A 24966-nucleotide genomic window follows, 5' to 3' on the forward strand; every position below is an offset into this window, starting at 1 on the left:
TAACAGCGAATTGTGGGAGTTGAAGTCCAAAACACCTGGAGGGCCAGAGTTTGCCCATGCCTGCTGTAGAGAGTAAAGAAATGGAAAGCAGCACAGTTTCAGTAATGGTGGTAGAGATATCTAAGAGAAAGACCAGTCAGACCAGTAAGCAAACAATGTCCCACTGCCATCATGACTGTTTGGGCTTGCTGGACAGTGGCATTTCCACCAAGTTGGTACTTCTTAAGTAGCTTTGTGCTCCAAGGAAACAGAATGTTTGGGATTCCTGGGGGAACTGAAAGGAATGCAGATTGGGAATCTAGCAAGGATTGAACTGAACCTTGTTCTTGCCCCAGTGGTAAACTGTCTATGAATGTGGAGGCTTCGCTAGGTCTCACAATGGTTTTTTAGTGTTTGTTAGCCGCTTTGAGTTTTTTTAGAGGGAAAAAAGTTGGATATTAACAATAATAATAATAATAATAATAATATCATCATTATCATCTGGCACAAGCCAGTCAAAGTGGACCCAATGATCGGCACACTGGGTGCAGTTCCTACAGACCTTGGCCTGCAGTTAAAAACAATCGTACTGACAAAATTACCATCTGTCACCAGGATAATGCTATCTAAGAAAACTAGGATAATGCTGTCTATCCAATGCAATGTTTCTAAATCAGTGTTCCGAAGACCCCCAGGAATAGGCCTGAAAAACAAGACACTAAGAAAATAAGGTTATTGTTTTGGTTGGGGTGCGTTGTTGTTGTTGATGTTGTTGTTAATATGTATATGTTTCCTATAACAGATAGCAAGGTCCCAAACCGAAAGGCCAACACCAGGAGCAAGAAAACAAGGAAGAAAGCCACCAAGAATGTGGGTCTGCAGATGGCACACCCCAGGAACAAGCTAGTTAGGGCCCTTCGGAGGAAGAAAGAGGTCTTTTCCAGTTACCTGCAGCACATGATGCAGGAGGAGGGTTCTCGGGCCAGGCGAAATGGAAATCGACTGATTGATTGTATAAGGAACCAAGCAACTGTGTTTGGGGATCTGGTCCAGACTTCAGTGGGTTGGGCCAACATGACTTTCCAGAGGGCTCCCTTTCAGGTGGAACTGTCTTTGGGAAGAGTCAGCACAGGAACCGGACCTTCAAGTGGGGAGCCGCTGTAATCTCTCTTTCAGACCCCAACCCTTTTTGAAAGTCATGGGGGCAAAGCCAAATAGAAGCACTTTCCTATGTTGACCATGAGTCGAAATATTCTATTTACTCAAATCTAATGCTCACCTTTGGGAGCTAAATAACCTCTCCATAATTAGGGTGCTCATTGGATGCATGCCATGTGGTAATCTTAGTGCTAAACCAAAGCATCTCTCATTTACTTGCTATTTACAATGCTATAGGATCCTGGGATTTGTAGTTTGGCGAGGCATCGGCATTCTTTGGCAGAGAAAGCTGCAGACCTTCTCAACTACATTCCTTATGATGACATAGCATTAAACCAAGACAGTTAAAGTGGATTAATTCTTCAGCATCGATGCACCCCAAGGTTTTCTTTTCCGTTTCTGGAAGATTTGGTGCCCTAATACTTTTGTTTTTAAGAAAGGAATCCTAAGCAGGCAGAAACTGTAATGCGCACCTTTTTTGGCCAAATTACTGGGCATTACATTCAGCAGCAAATACTTCTTTTGTTTCAAGGGTTTTGAAAACTGAGGTGTGCAGTAGATTGTATGGCACATTAGTATGATATAACAATATGGCTGCTCCCGTAGAATGAGTCCCTTCTGGGGTGAGAAAGGCCGAGTATAAATGAAATGAAGCACTGACTTGAATTTGGTAGTTTTTGTTTGATTCGTGGCTTTTGTTTGTTTATTCTGTAATGTTACTTCATGCAACACTAGTTCATAATATTTACTTTAAATGCCTGATTTTATATTACACAAATGTACTCCTGTTTAGTATACGAAACACTAGGCATTATTATTAAGATTTTAAAAATTGCTTTAGGTTATATTGCGCAAATGTACTCCTGCTTAGTGTATTACAAAAACACGCATATACATATATTCAATTAAACAAAGAAGAATGACTTTGTAGTCCGGTTCCAGTTTCTTTCACATTGAAATACCATTCACATTGCATTAAACACACCACTGTGAAATGTGCTGCAGTCTTTTCTATATTTGTGTGTGTGTGTGTGTGTGTGTGTGAGGAGTGACTTGAGAAACAGCAAGTGGCTTCTGGTGTGAGAGAATTGGCCATCTGCAAGGACGTTGCCCAGGGATGCCCGGATGTTTTGATGTTTTACCATACTTGTGGGAGGTTTCATGTCTCCACATAGGGAGCTGGAGCTAATAGAGGGAGCTCATCCGTGCTTTCCCCAGATTCGAACTGACAGGGAGCTCTGGTGTGGGCTAGTCCATGAGATCACGAAGAGTCGGAAGTGACTGAATGAATAAACAACAACAACATGGGAACGTCAAGCCAGGGAACTCACACAGGCGGGCAGGAAAATAAATGTCATGAAGAAAGAAAGTTCAAACAAGAATAGTATTTGATGGATTGAACCAAATGGGAGCTTCAAACAGGACCCAGGAAGTCCAGATGTTGTTTGATATACAGTGTTCCCTTGCTACTTCGCGGTTCGCTTTTCGCAGACTTGCTGTTTCGCGGGTTTTTGCCTTCCAGTTTTTGAATGGTTGCCGTTGTCCAGAGCGGCATTCAAATCTCGCCTCCTGGCAATAATGGAGTGTGGAAGGGGGTTTCACCCTCCCCCTCAGGAGAGAGGCAGCCAATCAAGAGAGATTGCAAAGCAAAGCAGAGATAACAAGCAAAAAAAAAAGGTGCGCTGTGCCTTTAAATCTCTCCTCGCTTCTGTGTCACCCTTAGAACGTGATATACATATATAGCATCCCTACTTTGCGGATTTTCACTTTTTGCGGGTGGTCCTGGAATGTAACACTCGCGATAAGTGAGGGAACACTGTACTGAATGATTTGTAATCAGGAAATTGCTTCGTGGATATTGTTTGTCCAAGGCTTTTATGCTCAGGATTGGTATGGACTAACATTAGGGTTTTTTATGCCCCAAATGAACCAAAATTGGTTTTGCAAATACCCCAGGACTGTCACTGGAGGAGCTACAGGGAAGATGAGGCCATAGAAATGCAGCAGTGACTATCCGCTTCTAATTTTGATTTTGGAGATGAACAAAATATTGCCCTCTGCAAAACCAAATCATGGAGGAAGGGCAGTTTTTCTAAGTGGGTTTTGCACAGTAAATAACTGTTAAGCGAATCCGCACATTGCTTTGTTAATGCTTGCCATCTTGTTCTATTTTCTGCCTTAGGAGCCCTCCTGCAGAAATTCATCCGTGACGTTTCAGTGGAATATCATAAATACCTGTCTGACAAGACGACCCCTCCAGATTGCAGACGAAAATTTTGCCCCAGACATTGTGAACCCTGTAACTTCCTCACGCAAACCAACAATTACAGGTGAAAATGTCCAAAATGCCATAGAATATGTAACCCTATTTAACATTAATGTAACAAGTACTGTATGCTGATCCTACTTAAAATATTTTATAGTTGTCTTAAATCTGAAATTGCTTCACTCATGTACCACTTGATATACATTTCCAAACTGAATATTTCTGATACTGTGGCTCCAATGTGATCTGTGGCTCTTACTTTGGTTTTATCCAGATACTCCCCGGTTTCTGATATCGTGGCGCACTTTCTGTATCAGGCAGAGCAAGAGAAACCCAAAGCAGAGGCTGTCATGCTTTTGGGAGCCGCCAAGGAGATCTTGCGCCATAAAATCGCTGCTCTGTAAGTAATGCCTGAGGCTTTGTGGGGCCTGAACATCCTTGGCCCTACATTGGCTCATTGCAATACAATCATGGGAGCTGTAATTTGGCAGAGAAGGCACCAGAGCTTGGAAAACGACAACTCCCATGACTTTGTGGCCTTGAGCCATGGCAATGCAGATGTGACTCAAGAAAACATTTTGTATGTGTTTTAAATTGTTATAGTTCTATAGTAGTCTAACCTCATTTTAACTAATCTTTTGCATGTTTCTTCTTAAATTGTTGTTCTGTGAGTAGTTTAACTCCTTTTTTTAGCTAACTCTTGGCATGTTTCTTATGTTTTTGTCAGTAAATTCAGTGGCATTTGTTTTAGTTTTTGTAGGTTGCACTGACTTCCAGTTTTGATGAAGAAGAACAAAATATCAAAAAACCCACATTATTTTTGTACTTACGTTTGTTATTGTTAGTAGTGATAGATTTGGAACCCTTGGGGCTTAGCCTTTTTGCAGAGAACCCAATTCTACAAAATATTAATGAGGATTTATTATATTTTTAGTGTTGCTGTGAGTTTTCCAGACTCTATGGCCATGTTCCAAATGCATTCTCTCCTGTTGTTTCGCCCACATCTATGGCAGGCATCCTCAGAGGTTGTGTGCTCTTTTGGAAACTAGGCAAATGAGGTTTATATATCTGAGAATGTCCATGGTGGAAGAAAGAACTCTTGTCTGTTGGAGGCAAGTTTGAATGTTGCAATTGGCTACCTAGATTAGCATTGAATGGCCTCGTGGCTTCAAAAGCCTGGCTGATTACTGCCTGGGGGAATCCTTTGTTTGGATGTGTTAGCTGGCCCTGGTTGATTCTTGTCTGGAATTACTGTCCTGATTTTAGAGTTTTTAAAAAACTGGTAGCCAGATTTTGTTCATTTTCATGGTTTCCTCTTTTCTGTTGAAATTGTCCATATGCTTGTGGATTTCAATGGCTTCTCTGTGTAAATGCTAATAAAGGTTGCCAAGTGGGTTTCTATACCTGTGAAATGTCCAGGGTGGAAGAAAGTCTGTTGGAGGCAAGTGTGAATGTTGCAGACAGGAAACAATCATGGCCAGCTAACACCTCCCAACAAAGGATTTCCCCAGGCAGGAAGCAGCCAGGCCAATTACAATATTCACACTTGCCTCAAGCAGACAAGACTTTTTTCTCCCACCCTGGACATGATTCCACAGATATATAAACTTCCACTTACTTAGTTTCCTCCAACAGACCCCACAACCTCTGAGGATGCCTGCCATAGATGTGGGTGAAACGTCAGGAGAGAATCCTTCTGGAACATGGCCATACAGTTTGGAAAACTCACAGCAACCCATTGGTTCCAGCCATGAAAGCGTTTGACAACACATTACATTGTTTGCTCTTTTTTTTTTGTCAGGGATTCCCAAAATGTAGACGCTTCAGTAACATTCACCCAGCTGGTAACCGATCTGATGGAGAGGTAAGGCATCTCACAAAACTCCATTGATTTCCTCTGTCATTCAAATTAATAGGTACAGATTTGTTCCCTGATCCAAATTCATTAAACTGTAATCTGAAGTATATACAGAGTTGACCCCAGATTTTGTGTTGCTGGTCCCAGAAGGTTGGTGTCATGATCACTCATGCCATGCAACTATCATACCACCACCACCCCAGTATTGACATAAAGCATATGGCCTATATCCAAAAGGAAGGACAAGATGCTCCAAGGACACATGAACCGGTCATAAAAGTAAATTACCCTGAGGTGGGAGAAGGTGGGCTCTGTTATGGGGGAAAGGCACCAGGGCCTTTGGGTGATTTGTGACATTGTAGCTAAGGCCCTATATACAGTACATGGGCAGGTGTGCTAGGTTCTTGTATTCCGAACAATAAAGATGTATGGTATTTTAGCCGCTTTGCATCTTGGCGTATTCTCTCCAGAGAAGACTAAACCCATAACAACACAGTAGGAGCAATGAACCCTTACAATGAGTCCTCTCTGCCAAAGTGGTCTGGTGCTTCACCAAAACCCATCATAGCCTTGAACTGTGATGTCTAGAATCCTGGAGTGGACATCCCCAAGGACCATCTAGTCCAACCCCATTCTACCATAAAGGAATACACAATCTGATTCCTCTCAACAGATGGCCACTCAACCTCTGCTTAGAACCCTCCAGAGAAGGAGACCCCAAATAGAACCATCTTCCAAAAGAGTTAGATGGGAGCCCAAAGGCCATCCAGTCCAACCCCCTTCTTCCAGGCAGGAAAAGCACCATCTGATCCCTCCCAATAGATGGCCATCCAGCTTCTTTCAAAAGAAGACTGATTCCATGCAGTTGGAGCAAAGAACCCTTACAGTTGGAACAACTGACTTTCTCTGTCGTGATCGTTTGTTAAGCAGTTCTCCTGTCCTTTAAAGTCTTGCAGTATTATTATTATTATTATTATTCAATTTTTCACCCTAATTTCCCCCAATCTTTGAGGATCACAAGACGACTTCAGAGGCTCCTGGTCCTGAATGACTTCTCGAAACCTCTGTACCAGAAGTTTATCGATTTCTATCACTCCATTCCGTTCCCAAGACACTGCTGTTCCTTCAGCACCAGGTACATATGTTTTGGAGTTTAAATTGTAGTGAAATGCTTTTAATGTAAGCCACTTTGAGTCTCCTTGTGTGGGGAGAAAAAGTGGAGCATAAATAAACATAATGATAATACCGTATGAACTTGAGTTAATGCTCCTTCGAACCTAATGTGCACCTCAATTTTCAAAACATGGAAACCAAAAGTATTTGCTAGCGAATGTAATGTGTAGTGGCACAATTTGCCCAAAAAAAGGTGTGCAATGCAGTTGCTGCCTGCTTAGAATTCCTTCTTTAAAAACAGAAGTGTTAGTCCACCAAAGTTTCCTGCAATGGACATTAAAATCTTGGGATGCTTCTATGCTGAATCCACTTTCACAGCCTTTGTTCAATACTATGGAGTCATGGTGGTTGCAGTTTTACAAGGTCTTCAGCGTTGTCTGCCAAAGAATGCTGGTGCACCACCAAACTACAAATCCAAGGATTGCACAGCATTAAGCCATGGCCATTAAATTAGAGATAGCGTTCCTCAAAGAGAAGCTCAAGGTGCAGCTCTTGAAATATCTTCCCCTTTTTGCTTTGGCTCAGCATTAGAATGAGCATATTGTGCAAATCTAACATGCACCTAAATTTGGATGAAGTAATTTACCCCATTAGCCATTTAACATCACAATGATCTAAATATATGCCCCAACCTCAGCAGAAGTAGATCAGTTCTATGAGGCTCTGCAACACCTACTCGACAATACACTAAAAACAGACCATATTTTCATCATAGTAGACTGGAATGCTAAGGTGGGTAGTCAAATGACAGCTGGGATCAAAGGCAAGCATGGTTTGGGACACAAAACGAAGCGGGGCATAGGCTGATAGAATTTTGCCAGGAAAACTTGCTCTGCATAACAAACACTCTCTTCCAACAACCGAAAAGACGGCTATATACCTGGACTTCACCAGGTGGTCAACACCGAAATCAGATTGACTACATCCTTTGCAGCCAAAGATGGCGGACATCCATCCGGTCTATGAAAACAAGACGTGGAGCTGGCTGTAGTTCAGATTACAAACTTCTTATTGCACAATTTAGAGACAGACTAAAGAGAATAGGGAAAACACACAGACCACTTAGATATGATCTCACAGATATTCCTAGTGAATATGCAGTGGAGGTGAATAATAGATTTAAGGGACTGGATTTAATAAATAGAGTACTAGTAGAAATATGGACAGAAATTTTCAACATTGTTCAGGGGGTGGCAACAAAGTATGTCCCAAAGAAAAAGAAAACCAAGAAGGCAAGATGGTTCTCTGCCGGGACAGTGGAAGTAGCCCAAGAAAGAAGGAAAGCAAAAGGAAAGGGATATGCCCAATTAAATGCACAATTCCAGAGGTTAGCCAGAAGAGATAAGGAACTATTTTTAAACAAACAATGCATGGAAGTGGAAGAGGACAATAGAGTAGGAAGGACAAGAGACCTCTTCCAGAAAATTATAAACATCGGAGGTAAATTTCAGGCAAAAATGAGTATGATCAAAAACAAAGATGGCAAGGACCTAACAGAAGCTGAAGAGACCAAGAGAAGATCATGATACTATACAGAATATCTGTATAGAAAGGATAATAATATTGATGATAGCTTTGACGGTGTGATGAGTGAATTAGAACCAGACATCCTGAGGAGTGAGGTTGAATGGGCCTTAAGAAACATTGCTAATAATAAGGCAGCAGGAGACGACGGGATCCCAGATTAACTGTTTAAAATCTTGAAAGAGAATACTGTCAAGGTGATGCATGCCATAGGCTTATTATTATTATTATTATTATTATTTGAAACACAACAAGATGAGCCCACAGCAAACATGATAACTCTGCTGGCTATTTTACTGAATCACACGTCGAACACTTCCCAAGTGTCTAGGACTGTGTGATGTATCGGCGAATAATATGTGCAGATCCCAGTAGGGTGGCCTTTTGCAGCTGGAAGATGGTAATTTTGTCAGCACCGATTGTGTTTAAGTGCAGGCCAAGGTCTTTAGGCTCTGCACCCAGTGTGCCGATCACCACTGGGACCACCTTGACTGGCTTGTGCCAGAGTCTTTGCAGTTCGATCTTTAAAATCTCATATCGTGTCAGCTTTTCCAGTTGTTTCTCTTCAAACCTGCTGTCACCTGGGATTGCAACATTGACAATCCATACTTGATTTTTAGAGGATCGTGAGGTCAGGAGTATTGTGCTCCAAAACTCTGTCTGAATTCGGAAGTCCCAGAGTAGTTTGATGTGTTCATTTTCTGTAACTTTTTCCGGCTTGTGATCCCACCAGTTCTTTGTCGCAGACATTATTATTCTTTTTATTTATTTATTTATTTATTTATTTACTGTATTTGTATACTGCCTTTCTCAGCCAATCGGCGACTCAAGGCGGTTTCCAACAAAACAGTACAAATAATATCATAAAACAAGTTAAAACATTAAAACAGTATAAAACAATGATAATAATAACAACATCATTAGCGTCTCCTTATTATCAAGCATTGTCCAATTCCGTCGTCAAGTCATTCAATTTCCTATGTCGTTTATTCTGCATTTGTGAACGCTTGCTCAAACAACCATGCTTTAACTTGCCTTCGAAACGTTAGTAGGGATGGAGCCAATCCGATCTCCCTAGGGATGGTGTTCCATAGCCAAGGGGGCACCACTGAGAAGGCCTTGTCTCTCGTCCCTGCCAGACGTGCTTGTGTCGAAGGGGGGACCTAGAGCAGGGCCTCCCCATATGATCTCAGGGTCCTCGATAGTTCGTAAGGGGAGATGTGTTCGGACTACCTAACTAACCAACTTGCCTGTGGTTCAGGCAATGAGAAAACGTGGCATTTACTTTGCTTTTTGCCATCTCTGATCCTCTTGGTTTTTTCCCTTCCAGTCTGGATTTTCTCACTTGGGACGACACCTTGTTGACTTCAGTTTTGAAAGGACAAAACGTCACTGACCACCAATTGGAGCATGAGAAGAAGATAACCCTTTCCGAGGTAGTTCCTGTGGTGAAAGCACGGATAGAGAGAATGGAGAGCCAACTTCGGTAAGTCCATAGGTCGCTGTCCGGTAGTCTCTCTTTGGAGGTTTCTGGCATCCCTCCTGAATTGGACCCAAAGCTAACCTTTGTGTGTGTGTGGGGGGGGGGGGGAGTGGGTTGTAATTTCCAAAAAAGAAAAAGCCGTCAAAAAGGAAAAAACAGCAATAACAGCATTAGCAGTAGTTCAGCAGATCAGAAGTATCTAGTGCCAGCAGTAGAGCCATTGAGCTTCAGCAGTTCAGGAGCAGCGTCAAGTTTAAAATGTTGTTGAAGACTTTATTCAAAGAACTACATAACTAGATAGGAAAGTTAACACAGGACCTAGCTATCTAACTAACACAGCAGACATCCATGCTCACAGAAGAACAAAATGGAGGACTCGGAGTCTTCCCATGTGCTCCATAAAAATGATGTATGTCCCTGAGAAGTATCAGTCTAACAAACGAAGAAATACAAGGAGAGAGACAGAGAGGCCAGGGGAAGGCCTTCCCTGCCAACTCACTCATTCTCCCATCTAAGTCCTCAATGAGGACTACAAACTTGTGCCAGATGTGATTGAGTTCCAACCATCTTTGCCCGTCTGTGCCTTAATTGCTTCATCTCCTTCCTCAGATACAAAGAGCTGGTCCGTTATTTGAAAGTGGTGGATTGCTACGATTTCCAGTGGTGAGTGATTTGGGAGTGCTTTTAGCTGTCAAGAGATTATTGTTTGATTATGATCTGACCTGTTGATGAAACTTTGGTATTAAACATTTAAACAGGAAAATAGTAAGAGAGAAATCCCTGGGACCGGGATTCTCAGCAGTGACTCTTTGCTTCTTCTGGTTATGATTGGACTTTTCATAAGAGTTGCCTTAGAGTCAAGATGTCAAGGCTCCAGGACTTTTCCCCTTGAAGTGTGAAATAATAATAATAATAATAATAATAATAATAATAATTATTATTATTATTATTACCACCCCAAAATGGGATAGTGTAGATCAGGCATGGGCAAAGTTTGGCCCTCCAGGTGTTTTGGACTTCAACTCCCACCATTCCTAATAGCCTCCAAAACACCTGGAGGGCCAAACTTTGCCCATGCCTGATTTATAATATTAAAAAAGTGATTGTTCCAGGGGAAAAAATGAACTTTGCTACCTTTTCCCTATACCGATGCTTACCAATGATGTGGTCTGTTGTCGGAGAACATTTGTGCCACAATGAAAGAGTTCCTCTCTTTTGCATTAATGTACTTTCTCCCACTGTGTCCCATTCCAGGCTGCAACAGCAGAGAGACCAGATCCCTTTCTACTTGTGCAAAAGTGGAGACATTGCTGGCGGGGCCCTGGCCCTCTTCTCTTCCTTCTCCAAATCCTGCTGCATGGCTTGCCGCCTCACCCCAAGCCAATTCGAAGTCCTCCTGAAGGCCTTCCGCACTGGATATATTCCTTTGGGGGAAAAGATGGAGGCACTCCAGTGGGCCAATTTGGGAAAGTATCCCTCTGCCATAGCCTGGTGTCTGCCCATCCTTGTATTCAGACAACCCTTTGGTTTGACTCCCTTTTTTCCTCTTTCTACAGGAGGCCCTCTGAAGCCTCAATTTCTGATCAAGCAGATCATCAAGATGCTCTACTGCAACCTGTCCCTGTATCGGAACGTAAGTGTTTGTTTCCTTGCAATGGTTAACGCAGACAGTCCCCAAGTTACAAACAAGATAGGTTCTGTAGGTTTGTTCGTAAGTTGAATCTGTGTGTAAGTCCAGCCTATCTATCTACACACACACATTAGCTTTTGATAGCATAGGGAAGGGTTAACACCACTGTGGTGTTTGCATTTCTGCCTGTGCTGTTTGGAGGATTTGACCTCACTTTCTATCCTTGTGATCATTGGATTTTGGAAAATCTGGCTTGTTGTGAAAATGTTTCGCCCACATCTATGGGAGGCATCCTCTGAGGTTGTGAGGTCTGTAGGAAACCATTATTATTATTATTATTATTATTATTATTATTATTAATAATAATAATAATAATAATAATAATAATAGAAGGGCCCTGTTCTCAGAGAGGTTAGCTCCCTTCCCATCACAATTACAGCACTGTGAGCCCACTCTAACTGCCATGACAACACACTATGGTATCCCAAGATATCAAGCCGGCCCTCCACATTTGCAAGTTTACTGTGATTATTCCCAGAACTGGGCAAACCTTCTGACTAGGGGGGCCGCATGCTAGCACTCCCTGCTAGGAGGACCGGCTTCCCAGTGATAGAAGGAAGGAAGGGAAGGAGGAAGGAAAGAGAGAAGGAAGGAAGGATGAAAGAGAGGGAGGAAAGGATTGAAGGAGAAGAGGGAAGGAGGGAGGAAAGAGGGAAGGAAGAAAAGACAAAAAGGAAGGATGAAAGAGTGGAAGGGAAGGAAGAAGGAAAGAGAGAAGGAAGAATGGAAGGGAAGGATAAAGGAAAGAGAGAAGGAAGGAAAGTCAAAAGGGAAGGAAAGAGAGGGAAGGAAGGACAAAAAAGTGCAAGGGAAGGAAGGAGGGAGAAAGAGGGAGGTAAGGGAGGGAGGGAAGGAGGAAGGAAAGTGAGGAAGGAAGGATGAAAGGGTGGAAGGAAGGAAGGAGGGAGAAAGAGGGAGGTCAGGAAGGGAGGGAGAGAGGGAAGGAGGAAGGAAGGAATAGAATCATAGAGTTGGAAGAGACCTCATGGGCCATCCAGTCCAACCCCCTGCCAAGAAGCAGGAATATTGCATTCAAAGCACCCCCAACAGATGGCCATCCAGCCTCTGTTTGAAAGCTTCCAAAGAGGAGCCTCTACCACACTCCGGAGCAGAGAGTTCCACTGCTGAACAGCTCTCACAGTCAGGAAGTTCTTCCTAATGTTCAGATGGAATCTCCTTTCTTGAAGTTCGAAGCCATTGTTTCCTGTCCTAGTCTCCAGGGCAGCAGAAAACAAGTTTGCTCCCTCCTCCTTGTGACTTCCTCTCACATATTTATGCATGGCTATCATGTCTCCTCTCAGCCTTCTCTTCTTCAAGCTAAACATGCCCAGAAGGACGAAAGGGTGGAAGGGAAGGAGAAAGAGAGAGGGAAGGGAGAAGGAAAGAGACAAAAAAGGAAGGATAGAATGATGAGAGATAGAAGGGCCTGAGAAAAAAGCCTTGGGCCTGGGTTTGCCCATACCTGCTCTAGATCCTCCAGCGGGACTTTATTATGGTCATCTTCCATAAAATAGATTTCTTCTCTCTCAGAAATCCAAAAATGGGAGGACCATGTATCCCTTGTTCAATTACTTAGGGAAAATGTGAGGTAAATTCACATCAAGGCTCTAACAAATACTGGTAGTCCTGAGTATTTGCAACTGGTGTGACCGGTAAATTGGCATTCGGTTCCAGTAACCCAACTGAGTGGTCCATCTTTTGTGTTTCAGCCCCGATGCTGGAGCGCTGTGATCAAGGCCTTTAGCAGCTACTCCCTTTTGGGAAAAGACGGGTGCTTTGTCCCCCTCGTTGTGAAGGAGCCGCCTCCGGATTTCCAGCAGGTAAACAAGCAGAGAAGAAGGGACGAGCGCCAGTGTTCCAAATCAGAATATATAATTAGGTCCTCATTCAGCCTTTAAAACTTTTATATTCCTTATGCATGGAGATACTTGCCTGAACTTAAGCAGACCGTGTTTGCTGGAAATGTCCGAAGCTTGGGCGATGGGAATTGCAGTCCCTCACTGGGGAGCATCTGGTCAATCTGGCATTCTGTATTACTCTTCTGGATTCATAACCTAGAGTTACAGATCCCGAACCCATCTGTATTCCATATGACATCTTACTATCACACTTCATAAATGGCTTTTATGGCAGGATGGAAGTGAGATTCCAACCCCAATCTAGTCCCGCCCTCAAGCCATTGCTCTGATTGCATTGATGTTCCATTTGCGAATTGGTTCTGAGAGTTTAATCTAGTTAAAAGTGTTATTTGGATGCCACTTTCTTCCTTTACAGATGGTCTTCAGGGAATCTTGCCACATCATGGATAAACTCGCCACCCAAACCAACTATAACATCTGCCTCTCCAAAGCCTTCAGCCTGGAGGTAAGAGCTTCCTTCCTAATGCCTTTGTATCAGGCATGTTTTGAACTTCAACTCCCACAATTCCTAAAAGCCTACCAGGCTGAAGTTTGCCCATGCCTGCTCTATATCCTCAGGATACCCTTTTCAGAGAGTAAGGCCCAAGGAGGCCATAAGTTCCAGTTACAGGAAAAGATATTCCACCTCAACATTAGGAAGAACTTCTTGACTTTAAGAGCTGTTCAACAGTGAAACTCTCTGCCTCAGAGTCCAGTGGAGGCTTTTAAGCACAGGCTGGATGGCTATCTGTCAAGAGGGATTGGATTGTACTTTTCTTGACAGGTAGAATGAGGTTGGACTGGATGGGCCTTTGGGGTTTCTTTCCAACTCTAGGATTCTATTATTATTATTATTATTATTAAGTAGAGGCTGGATGGCCATCTTGTCGTGAGGGCTTCGATTGTGCTTTTCTTTCCTGGAAGAATGAGGTTGGACTGGATGGCCTTTGGAGTCCATATATGAGTAAAGTAGGTAAAGTAGGTAAAGGTTTAGTCTAATGTCCGACTCTGGGGGTGATGCTCATCTCCATTTCTAAGCTGAAGAGCCGACATTGTCCATAGACGCCTCCTAGGTCATGTGGCCAGCATGACTGCATGGAGTGCCATTACCTTCCTGCCGAAGTGGTACCTATTAATCTACTCACATTTGCATGTTTTCAAACTGCTACGATGGCAGAAGCTGGGGCTAACAGCAGGAGCTCACCCCACTCCCCGGATTCAAACCGCTGACCTTTTGGTCAGCAAGTTCAGCTGCTCAGCGGTTTAACCCTGCCAGGGGCTCCAACTATATGAGTATAATAATAGTAATAATAATAATATTATTATTCTACCTTCCTTTCTGGCAGAAGGGGGTTGCACTGGGTGGCCTTTGTGGTCCCTTCCAACTATATGAGAATAATAATAATAATAATAATGGATAATAATATAGCAATTCTACCTTCCTGTCTGAAGGAAGGGGGTTGCACTGGGTGGCCTTTGGGTTTTTCTCCAACTATATGAGTATAATAATAATAGATAATGGATAATAATGTAGTAAATTCTACCTTCCTACGTGACAGAACAGGGTTGGACTTGATGGCCTTTGGGATCCCTTCCACCTTTTTTATTTATTTATCGTGCCACACACACACACACACACACATGCATTTAACAAATGTTTTGGCTTCTGTTGTCAAAGATCAAACTGAGCTGTATAGTAAGTGGCAGTTTGATCAGCCTTTCTTAATGGTTGATGCTTTCATTCTCTCCTTGGCATGGAACAAAATCCACCATTTTTGCACAAACGTCACTCTTTGGATTTATAGACTAAAAGCTGTTACTGCCACCTGGCATTAGATTGCAAAGTGTAATAGGAGAGAGATCTGATGTGAGCAAACTGTGGTTTATCTTGACCTATTTCCCAAAATTTCTGGGGAATTCAATTAGTATAAATGTGCACTATGTTCCTCTTTCATTTCAGTCTCCTGATGATTTAATCTCCAATCATCCTTTAGTGAAAACAACACACAATTACTGGTGTTTGCAGGGAACGTATGGTCTTCTAGGCTTGGCGTACAATTTTTTTTTTACAAATGTTCCGCGACAGCTGTCAGGGCATAGGATAAGGGCACCACTGTGTGGGCTTAGGAGCGGTCGGGTCAATTAATGGTATGATTTCGGGTATTAGTTGAATAAATCTGCATACATTTGCAAAATGAATTCGGCAAGATTAGTTCGGAGATTAGCTTTTGGGGAAGGGATGGAGCTCAACGGTGAAACCAGGGCTTTGTGTGCTTTAATTCATCTCCTTCCTAATCGATGAAAACAAATATTACTCAAAGCTACCATTATTATTATTATCATTATTATTATCATTATTTCTTAACCTCGTATCCTCAAGGTTTGAGGCAGTGGTCAAACCAGGGCTTTTGGATGTCTCAGTTAATCTCTCTCTTACTCAGAGAAAGCAAAATATTGGTCCAAGGCTGCACTTATTATTATTATTATTATTATTATTATTATTATTACTTGAAACAACAAGATTAGTACACAACAAACAAGATCACTATGTTGGCTGTTGTACTCGATCACATGTTGTTGTTGTTGTTGTTGTTGTTGTTACTATTGGGTTGCTGTGAGTTTTCCGGGCTGTCTGACCATGTTGCAGAAGCATTCCCTCCTGATGTTTCGCCCACATCTATGGCAGGCATCTTCAGAGTTTGTAAGGTACATTGGAAACTAAGCAAGGGAGGTTTATTTATCTGTGGAAGATCCAGGGTGGAAGAAAGAACTCTTGTTTGTTGGAGGCAAGTGTGAGTGTTGTAATTAATCACCTTGATTAGCATTTAGTGGCCTTACAGCTTCAAGGCCTGACTGATTCCTGCCTGGGGGAATCCTTTGTTGGCAGGTATTAGCTGGCCCTGACAGTTTCATGTCTGGAATTTTCCTGCTTTCAAAGTGTTATTCTTTATTTACTGTCCTGATTTTAGAGATTATTATTATTATTATTATTATTATTATTATTGCTACTATTTATCCACATATCCTCAAGGTTTGAGGCAGTGGTGAAACTGGGGATTTTGGGTGCCCCAATAATAATAATAATAATGATAATGATAATAATAATTCCACATATCTTAAAAATTTGAGGTAATAGTGAAGCCAGGGGTTTTGTTTGCCCCAATTATTATTGCTGTTGTTGTTGTATTGGGTGCCTCAATTCACCTTCCTCTTAATTGGTGAAAGTAAAATATTGGTCCAAAGCCACACGTGTTGTTGTTGTTTGTTTGTTTGTTTATTACCCGCCCTTATTACATTCACCTCCGAGGGAGAGATCTGTGGAACTTTCAGGTCATTAAAATGGTACTTGCTTAACTCACATGCGTGTTTTTAATCCAGACAAACAGTTTGAATCAATTTAATCTATGGTGTTTAAATTAAACACGGCCTCCTTTTTTCTTTCCCAGACCCACATGGAGGCAGGACTCATCTTCATGGTCCAGGCGGTGCGGCAGATGGTTTTGCGCGAACATCATTCCCTGACCTCCTTCCTGGACATCGTCTTGGCTTTTGGGGTAAGATACTCCACTTTAAGAAGATATATATTCTGCATCATCCATACAACAATTGTGGGTTCTTCGAAACAACTTCAACGACTGCTGATATGAGAACAATTCAAAGCAAGCCATAAGGAAAGGCCGGTAATAAATGAAAGAAAAGGGTTTTGTTTAATCTTTAGCAAATGATTTGTTTTCACAATAAAAAAGATGGAAATGAAGATTAAAAAATCATTTGCTAAAGTTACAAATTGCTTCATTAACTTCTCTAATCTGGAGATGATGCTGGTAGAATCATAGAATAATAGAGTTGGAAGAGACCACATAGGCCATCCAGTCCAACCCCCTTCTTCCATGCAGGAAAATCACAATCCAAATACTCCCAACAGATGGCTATCCAGCATCTGTTTAAAGTCTCCAAGGAAGGAGCTTCCAACAGACTCTGAGGCAGAGAGTTCCACTATTGAACAGCTCTTCTTGCAGTCAGGAAGTTCTTCCAGAGGTTCAGGTGGAGTCTTCTTAATAATGTATTTATCAAGTCTGAAGTGAATTGAGGGTGGTTGGTTGCATACTGTAAGTCACTTCTGGTGTGAGAGAATCAGCCGTCTACAAAGACGTTGCCCAGAGGACGCCCGGATGTGTTATGATCCTGCAGGGAGGCATGTCTCATGTTCCCATCTTTACTTTACATAAGCAATCCCTCGTAGCTCAAAGATGATTGTCTTCCAAATGTGATGTCCTGGCGGTGGGTCCATAGGTGGCTGTGGAGCCCTATTCTTGATCTGCATGTTCTCCCACAGTGAGGACATCGGTTTCCAGACGGAAGGCGGTCCCAGTCAGGGTTGGCTTGACGTGCCTTCCTCTTGGCACGTTTCTCCCTTTCACCCTCCGTTTGTGCCTCTTGGAATTCTGCAGCACTGCTGGTCACAGCTGACCTCCAGTTATAGCGCTCAAGGGCCAGGGCTTCCCAGTTCTCGGTGTCTATGCCACAGTTTTTGAGGTTGGCTTTAAGCTAATCTTTAAACCTCTTTTCCTGTCCACCAACATTCCGTTTTCCGTTCTTGAGTTCGAAGTAGAGCTTTGTGAGACGGTGATCGGACATTCAGACAATGTGGCCAGTTCAGTGGAGTCCTGAATATTATTATTATTATTATTATTATTATTATTATTATTATTTTCCTGCCTCTCCTCATGGCTCGAGACAGGGCACCACATAATGAAAACACTTCCATCATAAAATGTTATGTAACATACACATGTTAAAACATATTTTAAGTAACTCACACTGACTTGTTAAGCAGAAGATTAGAATATGCATTTTTTACTAGCTGCAACAGATAAGTCTTTTGAAATATGTTGGCACCTCAGAATAGAAGTACTGTTTTCATTCAACAGAGGGTTTAATGTTGTTTGTTTTTGCACTCCGCATTGTAAGTTGTTATAACTTGTATCTGTAAGCCGCTTCAAGTCCTTTTTGGGAGAATGGCAGGCTATAAATTTCATAATTAAATAGATTTCAGAATAGAATAATTTTATTGTCATTGTACAATTAAATTAAATGCTTTTCCCAGCACACATCACAAAACAACACACCCATCCCTTTGCACTCCCACCACCACCGCACAGAACCCCTTGCCACATCAATGCAAAGCCATGGAGTTCAATATAGTTACAGCTCTAGGATAAAAGCTGTCTCTCCATCTGTTTGTCCTTGTCTTTGTCACCCTGTACCATCTGCCTGATGTTAATAGTTCAGAAAAAAGGATATGCTGGGTGAGCTGGAGCCCCAAGAATATTCTGAGCTTTCTTTAGGCTTCAGGGCCTATAAAGTTCTTTGGAAGAGGGAAGAAAGAGGGCAACCCATGATTCTTTGGGCAGAAATGGTAACCCTTTAAAGCACCTTCCTATCTGCTGCTCTGCAATTACCAAGCCATGCGCAGATTCAGTAGGTCAGGACACTTTGTATAGCGCAGTGGTAGAAAGTCACCAGCACTTTTTGGTTCAGTTATTGGTTCCTTAGAAGTGTCAGATAGTACAGTCTCTGCTGGGTCTTCTTAACCAATGCTGCCACTGTGTCCAATTCTGGGCAACACAAATGAAGGGAGATGTTGACAACCTGGAATGTGTCCAGAGGAGGGCGACTCAAATAAAAAAGGGTCTGGAGAACAAGCCCTATGAGGAGCGGCTTAAAGAGCTGGACGTGTTTAGCCTGCAGAAGAGAAGGCTGAGAGGAGATATAATGAGGGCCACGTATCAAGATGTGAGGGGAAGTCATAAGGAGGGGAGAGCTGGCTTGTTTTCAGCTTCCCTGGAGACTAGGACATGAAACAATGGCTTCAAACTACAGGAAAGGAGATTCCACTTGAACATTAGGAAGAACTTCCTAACTGTGAGAGCTGTTCATCAGTGGAACTCTCTGCCCAGGAGTGTGGTGAAGGCTCCTTCTCTGGAGGCTTTTAAACAGAGGCTGGGTGGTCATCTGTTGGGGGTGCTTTGAATGCAGTTTTCCTGCTTCTTGGTAGAATGGGGTTGGACTGGATGGCCCACAAAGTCTCTTCCAACTCTAGGATTCTATGACCAAGGGTTGGATTTCTGGTCTGTTCTCCCTATAGTCCATTATGAGCTCCTTGGTCTTATTGATGTTAAGAACCAGATTATTGTCCCTGCACCACGAGAGCAGCTGATCCCCCTCATCTCGATCAGCAGATTCATCCCCTTCAGAGATAATAATAATAATAATAATAATAATAATAATAATAATAACAACAACACTTTATTTATATTCTGCCCTTCTCTCCGAGGGGACTCAGAGTGGATTACAGTATATAAACAGACACAGGCAAACATTCAGTGCCTTAGTACATGACATACAATAAGACACAAATACACAGACAAAGTCAAAGGCTTCTACTTTCATTTCCGGCTGTGGAGGCAGGGCTCATCTCCGACTCTGGGGGAGGTGCTCTTTATCCATTTCCAAGCTGAGAAGCCTCCTGGTCGTGTGGCTGGCATGAGTGCTTGGAGTGTCTTTTTGCTGTTCCCTGCCAAAGCGGTACCTATTGATTTACTCACATTTGCTTGGTTTTGAACTGCTAGGTTTGCAGGAGCTAGTGCTAATAGCGGTAGCTTATCCTGTCCTGTGGATTCGAATTGCCAACCTTCAGGTCAGCAGTTCAGCAGCACAAGGTTTAAGCCATTGCGCCATCTTGACTTCACTGTGGTTGTTTCATCTGCGAATTTGGTAATGGTATTGTTATGGTGGACATGGTCTAGAGGTATTCTCTCCTGACGTTTCGCTTGCATCTATGGCAAGCATCCACAGAGGTAATGAGGTCTGAGGATGCTTGCCATAGATGCAGGCGAAACGTCATGAAAGAATGCCTGTAGAACATGGCCATATAGCCCGAAAAAACCTACAACAACCCAGTGATTCCGGCCATGAAAGCCTTCGACAATACACCATTCAGTTGTTGATGGCGTCATGTGCCACCATTGAGCACCATTCTAGTGTGGATTCCTCTTTCCTCCCTTTCCACAGGAAAACCTCTGGGCCCTGCAGCTGCTTCTGGACTCCTTGGCTTTCCACAAAAAGCCCGTCTGCACCATCGTCGGCCTGACCATCACCGACCTCCAAAGCCGGAAAGCGGAAATGCTGGCCTTGTAAGTGGCCCTGCCTCATTTTCATTGTTCCTCAAATCTAGCAAGTGACAATGGTGCAGAGTGATTTGAGCCACATCGAATGCCCAAAGTACTCTCAAACAAAAGTTAGAGAATCCCCACTTTTGAGAAAAGGGGATATTTTGTTATTTTGGGAGGGTTTGCAACCTCTTTGGAAAGTTGTTCCTCCTGGAAGACTAGAACAGAGTGCTCCAAACTATGGGCCCTTCCACACTGTCCTTTATCCCAGGATCCAATCCCAGATTATCTGCTTTAAACTGGAATATATAAGTCCCCACTGCCAGATAACCTGGGATAAACAGATAATCTGAGATCAGATCCTGGGATAAAGAGGCAGTGTGGAAGGGCCCTGAGAGTCACAGCACATTGGTGTGTCGCACAAATGTCACAAGAAGCCATTGAATATATAAGCAATACATTATTTACTGTAGCTTCAAAAATTTTGTGAAATATGTTGCATGTGTCTGAATTTCTTCTAAAGGGTTGGGTCCTTCTCCCAGTTTGCTGAATGACTGTGTCGCGAAAAGGATGCATGCCTTTAAAGCAAGCATGTGCAAACTTGGGCCCTCCGGGTGGAGGGCTAAAATTGGCCCATACCTGCTATAAAGTGTGTCACTAATGTGAAAGGTTTGGGAAGCTCTAGTCTAGAAGGTTCAGATGCCTTGGAGCTACACAGTTTGCCTGTAACTGTCCCTATCCCAGATAAAAATAAATGAAATGCAAATACATCAGAATGTTGTAGCACCAATCTTAAAAAATAATTGCATTGGATTACTTTTGCTTCCGAGTTCAATCCAAAGTGATGATCTTGACCCACAAATTATGGACAGGATACCTGGGATGTTTGATATATCAATGCATCCCAACTGAGGGGCCATTGGTCATAATTTACTTTTCCAGTGAGATTGCAGGGTAAGTGTGGCCTTCCAAGTTCTCCTAAAGGGCCCCATAACCTCCTTGTCTATCCTTGCTTTTGAAGCTTTGCAAACACTATGAGAGTTGCCTGTCGTGCCCTAGACAGTCTTGCGGGAACAATGTAAACCTCTCTTCTTTCCCCATACTGTTTGGGACTTTGGGTGAAACCACAAAAGCCCTGCGATTGCAGGATGCCAAGAAGTGTTTAGACAGTGACTGATTTTTAAATGGCTGGCATATAAACTTGTTGTTGTTGTTGTTGTTGTTATATTTACTTCTACCCTGCTTTGTTTTTTTTTCTGAAGGGGACATAAAACATTAGCACACAATTTAAAATGCACAAATATACAAACATTAAAACAGAATTCAATATAAACAGTGTTACAAAATTCACAATTTAATAAAGAAAAGGTTAAAAGAACCAATACAGGGATGAAAGATAAATAACAGATTGCAAAGTATAATTAAATATTCCCCAAATATGATACCACCCTTTATACAAACTCAAGCAATAAAAGAATGTCTACTCCCAAGATTAACTGAAGAAGAAAAACAAATGACTGTGCCAATAACCATGGGTGAAATTCCAAAAGCCATAAAGAAATCTAAACCAAATGAAGCCCCGGGACCAGACGCTTTTCCAACATTTTGCTCTTAAGAAATTTTAGGAGGAACTTAAAAGAATCTGTGCAAGGTGTATTCAACCCAATAGTGAATACAAACAAGATACCAGAGTTGCAGGAAAGTGCCATGGTCACACTGATTCCAAAAGGAGCTTGAAATCTGAATTATAGGCCGATCTCATTGCAAAAAGCTTTGCTACAACTTTGAGGCCACTCTCTGTAGGCCTCGCATTTGCTTTCAAGCCTTGCTTTTCTTCTCGTCCTGCTCAGGTGCCATCAGTTGGGCCCTTGGTACGTCTGCAAACTGCTCTACCTCTTCCTCGCATCCAAGAATAGGAACCTCCCCTCCATCGGCATCATTATCATTAATATCATCAAGGAGAACATGCAGAAGTAAGTGGCTCAAATTCTGGCAAACTCCACTTGAGATTGATATTCATTGTAAGACAAGGACACTCTCCGTTGTCTTGGGAGGTGCCTCTCCTAACCGCTTCCTTTCCCTTCAGGTGTTTTTGGGCAAAAGAAGTTGGCCACTTTCTTCATAGCACAGTAAGTACATTGCTCGCCTCCAGCACTCCTCCATTTTTCAAGATCTCCTGCCTTCTAGGTGTCTAAATGTACACATTTTATATTTCCCTGTATCAGAATTCATTCTATAACAAATTGCATAGTAAAGGGTAGGAGGCAGAGTCCCTGTGTGTCAACAATTGCTTTAGAATCCTGGAACTGAAAGAGACCTCTTCCACATAAAGTTTTTCCAGGTCATGACTCGCCCAATCTATATCTGTGCATTTCCTTTTTTTATTGAAAGTGTAGTGCCGTCCATCTTTCTCTGTTATCCTAACTAACTCTCTGCTCTCTTTTAACTCCTGCACAGAGAAGACATTTAAGCTGGGTGTCTCCGGATGTTTCCGACTTCATCGCGGCTTCAATGACTCTTCCATAAACCCGCCACTTCTCCTCACTCTTGGTTACCTCAGTGAAGCTTTACTTTGGACAACAGGCCCCTCCAAATCCCATAAAGCCAAGATTGCAGGGCATTTTGTGGCTCTGAGTGACTCTTCTAGAAACTGTGGGCCTCATTGTTGGGAATGGGTTTCCAACAGGAGTTTAAAAGGTTTATAGTAAGTAGAATTTGCTCCCATGAGAGCATAGTTGTTGCCATTGTTGCCATTATTAAAGGCCTCGTTTCATGCAACCCATGTTCAGTGCCAGCGTTCAAGGAATTTGAAGCAGGTCTCTCTTCTGGATAAGGTTTGGTATCTGGATGCACCGTTATCCCATTATAATTTGTTATTACTTATTGCACCAGTGGAGTTTTATGGCACATGCCTTCCTGTGCCATAAGGTTTCCTCTCCTCCGTCAGTGTGGCCACATCATTCTTCTGGTTCGCCCAAATATAAATATGTGAAAATAAGACCGAATCTGTCATAGTTTGGAAGTTGTGTCTCGTGGTTGTACCTGAAAGGGCTGAGATTGTACATCCATGCATAGCCCCATAAGAGTTTGACTCACATATTTACTTATTTATTCTTTCCCTCTTCTTCTCCTTTTCTCCTGCTCCTCCTTTTTTTCCTTCTACTTTTCCTCTTTGTCCTTCTCTTCTTCCTCGTTCCCCTTCTCTTCTTCCTCGTTCCCCTTCTCTTCTTCTACTTCTCTTCCTCCTTCTCTTCTTCCTCCTTCTTTTCCTCTTCTTCTCTTCTTCCTCCTTCCATTTCTCCTCTTCTTCTCCTTTTTCTTTTCTTCCTCCTTCTTTTTCTCATTCTCCTCCTCTCCTTCTCTTTCTCATTCTCCTCCTCTCCTTCTCTTCCTCCATCTCATCTTCCTCCTCCTTCTTTCCCTCTACCTCTTCTTCTTCCTTCTCCTCTTCTCCTCTTCTTCCTCCTCCTTCTCCTTTTTTCCTTCTCCTTTTCCTCTTCTTCTTCCTCTTCTTCTCTTCCTCCTTCTCTTCTTCTTCCTCCTTTTCCTCTTTCTCTTCCTCCTTCCTTATTTTCCTCTTCTTCCTTCACCTCTTCCTCCTTTTCCTCTTCTTCCTGCTCCTCTTATTCCTCCTTTTCCTCCTCTTCTACCTCCTTCCCTTTTTTCCTCCCCTTCTCCTTTCTTCTTCTCATCCTTCTTATATGCTGCTTTTTCCTTCTGGACAAGACTCAAAGCAGCTTTTTCCAGCTGGAAGCTGTGAAAATAAAGCCTCTCTCCAAAAAGAAGGCCCATGGGGAGGCAACAAAAGTGAAGGCCATTTGAACAGCATTGAATGGATTGTCTCAAGGGAGACGAAATGAGGTCTGGAAGAAGGAGGAGAAGGAGAAGAAGAAGAGCATTTTATTTTAAAATATTTCAATGATTGTTCTCAATTATCGTTATTACTCATCTCTCCTTGCAGATATCAGGCCTCCTGCTATTTCCTTCCATTTAGAGCCCAGAGCAGCTCCAATGTCATGGTCTAAATTGCCTCCCCATTTCTCCCAGTCTCCACCAAGAAGGGACAGCAGCAGTGGTCACTTCTTGGGCTTGATACTTGCTGGACATTGGGACGTTTTGGACAGAGTGCAAGGCAAGAGAATGGCCCTTTATGCCACTGAGAAATGTGATTTATGTGGGCACAAACTCCTTTTATATGCCAGTAAAGATGGTGCCCACATTTGGGAAACCTCAGCAGAAAGTGATTTATCTCGGTTATCCTTTTTAGTATATTGGCTCGTTTTGGGGGGTTTGTTCTGTAGTCCTCCAAAGGAGAGGATAACTATCATTTTGTTTTGACTCTGTTAATTTGGAAAGTTTGCTCCAGTTAACCATCCAATTCCAGCCTGCATTCTCTCATTTTTGGATTTCTCTCTTTGAACCCAAATATAAGCTTGGCCTCCTTCTGAAGGGCCGTTTGTGCTATTTCATTCTGTGCTTGGCTTGTTTAGAAAAACCTGAAAAAATATATTTATACCTTTCCTGTATATGTACAGATTATAGTATTACTATTTGTATTACACCTTTTGAATTCTTGCAATAAAGTTTGGGTTCGCAAAGCAGACAAATGCATATGACGGAGAGCGTTTAAAAAACATGTGAACATTTCTATACTTTTGCCAAGAAGCGTTTATATACTATTTTTGTAGTAATATATGTAGCACGGAAATCAGTTAAAGTTATAGCAATTAAATATTGAGTTTCTACTGTGGTTCACAATGGATTT

The 24966-nt window shown here is 42.4% G+C and overlaps 1 protein-coding gene across 2 annotated transcripts in view; it reads left to right on the plus strand.

The window, feature by feature from the left end:
* The window catches only part of LOC132781952 (uncharacterized), a 39639-nt gene extending 14673 nt beyond the window's left edge, over positions 1-24966 (plus strand). The window contains exons 7-20 of one of the 2 annotated variants that reach the window (XM_067473673.1): positions 3320-3467; positions 3678-3803; positions 5205-5267; positions 6274-6396; positions 9289-9444; positions 10051-10104; positions 10696-11074; positions 12841-12951; positions 13406-13495; positions 16476-16583; positions 20104-20225; positions 22052-22174; positions 22288-22330; positions 22659-24966. In XM_067473673.1, the coding sequence (XP_067329774.1) occupies positions 3320-3467; positions 3678-3803; positions 5205-5267; positions 6274-6396; positions 9289-9444; positions 10051-10104; positions 10696-11074; positions 12841-12951; positions 13406-13495; positions 16476-16583; positions 20104-20225; positions 22052-22174; positions 22288-22330; positions 22659-22727 (1715 nt within the window). In that variant the 3' untranslated portion in view covers positions 22728-24966. The remainder of the gene's footprint in view (positions 1-3319; positions 3468-3677; positions 3804-5204; positions 5268-6273; positions 6397-9288; positions 9445-10050; positions 10105-10695; positions 11075-12840; positions 12952-13405; positions 13496-16475; positions 16584-20103; positions 20226-22051; positions 22175-22287; positions 22331-22658) is intronic. The other variant, XM_060786537.2, reaches the window with a different exon arrangement.

The sequence above is a fragment of the Anolis sagrei genome, chromosome X (genome assembly GCF_037176765.1).
Source record: "Anolis sagrei isolate rAnoSag1 chromosome X, rAnoSag1.mat, whole genome shotgun sequence".
Taxonomy (NCBI): Eukaryota; Metazoa; Chordata; class Lepidosauria; order Squamata; family Dactyloidae; genus Anolis; species Anolis sagrei.